At 35.1% G+C, this 3,452-nt stretch overlaps 1 protein-coding gene across 1 annotated transcript; it reads left to right on the top strand.

Annotated features, from left to right (window-relative positions):
* Nucleotides 1–1,724: 1,724 nt before the first annotated feature.
* On the top strand, nt 1,725–2,620 carry LOC149177199 (heavy metal-associated isoprenylated plant protein 39-like). The gene is made up of 3 exons (XM_089423336.1): nt 1,725–1,905; nt 2,008–2,083; nt 2,243–2,620. Exons 1-3 carry the CDS (start codon nt 1,900–1,902, stop codon nt 2,578–2,580), a joined length of 420 nt encoding a protein of 139 aa, XP_089279462.1. The 5' UTR covers nt 1,725–1,899; the 3' UTR covers nt 2,581–2,620.
* Nucleotides 2,621–3,452: the final 832 nt, after the last annotated feature.

The raw sequence follows: 3,452 nt of genomic DNA, 5'->3' as shown, positions 1-3,452 counted from the left end.
AGTTCAAGGGGAGATTGTTGATGTTATTATTTATCCGTGTTGTGTTTATTGACTACTTGATGTATAACCTAGTATCTTGTCTTTGAAGGCATTTTATCTGCAGATAATGACTTCAAAAGCACATGAAAAGTGCTTGGTTGGATAGCCCTCTCAAAGAGATTTCCAGTTGTATATGGCACTTGGCCAAAATACCAAGGAATAATAAGAAAATCCTTTTGTAATAAAGACAATGTTAGCAGGAAGAAATGGTTTCATGAAATCCAAGCATTTGTGTAATCCAAGGTGCAACCAATTGGCATTTGGCAGAAATAGACAAATGTCATATTCAGCCAGAAATCCAAGTTATCTGAATTCATTCAAGAATTTGGAACATCAAGGGTGCAAACAATTGTTGTGTGGCCGAAACAACCAAATATCAGATCAGTGGGATTTATCTAGGGGTACAGAGTCATCTGGGATACACCAAGGCATCTAGAAATTCAAGCTTCCATGGGTGCATTCACCAGTCACACAATTGGAACAATCGAATATCGGGTCGACGAGATTTATCTAGGCTTTAATGCAATCTGGGCATTCGGGGCTCCTAGAGGTGTAATAGGAAAGACACAATGAAAAATAGTCGATGTCGTATTTTCTAGCACCGAACTGAAGTGGACACTAACATGACAACGAAGCACATATGGGGACAGGTGGTAGTGATAGATAGATGATGTGCCACTCAATGGTTGTGATAGGTGGCAGATTGATTTGGAATTTCTAGGTGTCCAAGTGGCCCTATTCCTAGTGACACATGACATCCTGAGGAAAGGACACACGATAGTGACATGACATGACAAGTGGCGCATAATAGAAATGGTGAATGAGGTGGAAGTGGTTTGGTAGGTGAAGTGGCAGAGCCTTGGTATTCACACCAGGGAGTGGTTTTATAATCATCCACAGTGTTAAATGAGTTCAACCATGGATGTGATATGGCAATTGGAGCTATATCACTAGGTATTGGCTCACAGATGACAAAGTTCCTGGTAGATAATGTTTTTTCTATCACGATGGGTCAATTAGAATTGAATCTCAGACGGTGAGTGGTGAGTGATAAATGACAAGGGAGTCGTCACAACCCATAATCATAGGAGCTAGGAGATGAGCACCTAGGGATCTATCAACGATTGGACATTAGCACAACAAGGATTACAAATGTGAGCAACAAGTGGTGGGCTGATAAGTGTAAGGTTTTAGACCTTGATCACATAGAACTTGAGTGATAGTGCCAAAGGGCTTAGGAATTTAGACCCCATTGACAAAAAAAAATATGAAAAATGTATAACTCCATGTATTATATATTATAAATTGAAATATGCTAAATATTAATTAATATTAAATCCACATTTAAAATAAATCTATCCAGTTATTATATATATATATATAGCTATGTCTAGAAATAAAGATCCATCTTCGGCAATATAATCGTCCAGAAGCATCCAACACATATAAACTGAGCTGGACTCGATAAACCCTGGTGTAGCAAAGCAACCTTCGTGATTGAATGAAACACGTGGGTCAGTCAACGCGTCCCATCTCTACATTTGTCGATGGCCGGTAATCTTCCTGGAATCTCCGATCGGGGCAAGGATGCCCGTAAAATAGACACCCACTCACAAAACACTCGTCTCCTTCTCTGATTCTTCGGGAACTGAACTTCGAACTTGCACAGCAATTTCCAGGAACTTGCACAACCAAACAGTCGCATCCCCTAATATTGTGCTTATTTATTTCGCCCATGGAAGCAAATTAGTTCTCATCAAACGCTTTCTGGAATACAGAAGAATATTATCGAAGGTCCGGAAGTTTAAATTTCAGTAGTAGGATAATCGCAGAGGCGGGTATTCTCCACCGGCTATCAAAATGAAGGTATAAATATAAGTATACTTTAATCTCTTCCAGTTTTGTTGTTGGGTGAGCAATTTGAAATACTGTGTATTATCGATGACTAACCATAATTTGGATGTGCAGAAAATAGTGTTGAAATCGACTATTGAGGATGAGAGAAGCAAGAGAAGAGCCATGAAGGCCGTTGCAGGAGTTGGAGGCATGAATCTCCATTCCCTGCTCCTCACAATATTTTGATATATTCTATTTCAATTGAAGAAATCCTGCTTGAAATAGTTTTCAGGTATAGATAGTCTTGATTAAGATTAGACCAAACATATGATTTAGGCTTGCTAATACCGCCCATTCTCTGTTTCAGTGGACTCAGTCGCAGTGGACATGAAAGAGGGAAAGATAACAGTGGTGGGAGAAGCAGATCCTGTGTGGCTCACATCAAAACTGAGGAAAATAGGGTTCAGAGCAGAGTTACTAAGTGTGGGTCCTGCCAAAGAAGAAAAGAAGGAAGAGAAAAAGAGCGATCAAGGCCCTGCCAAGGATGAGAAGAAGGATGCTGAGAAGAAAAAGGCTGCCGAGCCAGCTCCACCAGCTCCCACAGTTCTGTATTATGTACATGGTGATGGCTATGGACCTTATAATGAGGAATACAAGTATACTGTTGTGAGAGAAGAATATCCCACTACCTGCACCATCTCATGATAATTTGATAACAGTTTTAAGTGGACGATTGCGCACCAAATTCATGTGGGATTATTTTGGGTTTGAACCAACACTATATATCAAATCCATATTCAGCTTTATCAATAAAATAGTTCAAAGTTTTTCCACTGTTGGTTGCTCTTTTAAATATTTTGATCAACACATTTCTAAATTAAATTTAGGGAAGGTAAATTAATTTATGTAAAGATTCATTTTTATGGCGTTATTAATTTAAAGAAATTAAAATTAAAGTTACACTTATTATATAGTATATACATAAGTATAGATCTATTTAAATTTATTTATTTATAGATTTTTTAGAGTGTAAAATTTCATTATTTAAATTGTATTTTAAAATTCTAAATAGAATATGTATAGAGGATCAAATAATTTTTTTAAGCATAAAAATATATTTTTGATATACAACTTTAAAATATTTTATTATAACAATTTTTTTCTATAGATATATGAAGTTGATGTCGACATAAATTAGTTAATGTAGATTTTCAAATAGTTTATTTAATCTCTTGTTAAAATATTTTTGAAAATTTCATGATTTAAATCACTTATAGACAAAAAAAATTTATTACAGTATATTTTTTTATTATTATTATAGCTTACATTAAATCTCTTGTTGAAATATTGTTAGAAAGTTTAAGATTTAAACATATTACAAACACATTTTATTTTATTATAGCATATTCATTTTTTTATTATAGTAAATATTATTTTCTTATTTAAAACATAGTTTTTATTTTAAATGAAACAGAAAAACGCACAAATTTTCTCTCAAAATAAACCTCTTAACTCAATAAACCTCTAAGCTCAATTATCTCATCAATATACCACTCATTCTTCCACCTAACTCTAAA

This window comes from Pinus tabuliformis, chromosome 4_1 (assembly GCF_031772625.1).
Source record: "Pinus tabuliformis cultivar Carrire ecotype Pingquan chromosome 4_1, CPIR1, whole genome shotgun sequence".
Classification (NCBI taxonomy): Eukaryota; Viridiplantae; Streptophyta; class Pinopsida; order Pinales; family Pinaceae; genus Pinus; species Pinus tabuliformis.
Note: the sequence above shows the minus strand (reverse complement) of the source record. Positions and strands in the feature narration are given on the sequence as shown.

Coding starts and splice junctions, on each gene's coding strand:
- LOC149177199 (XM_089423336.1), top strand. Junction 2,084..2,242: donor GGCCGTTGCAGGAGTTGGAG/GCATGAATCTCC, acceptor TCTCTGTTTCAG/TGGACTCAGTCGCAGTGGAC.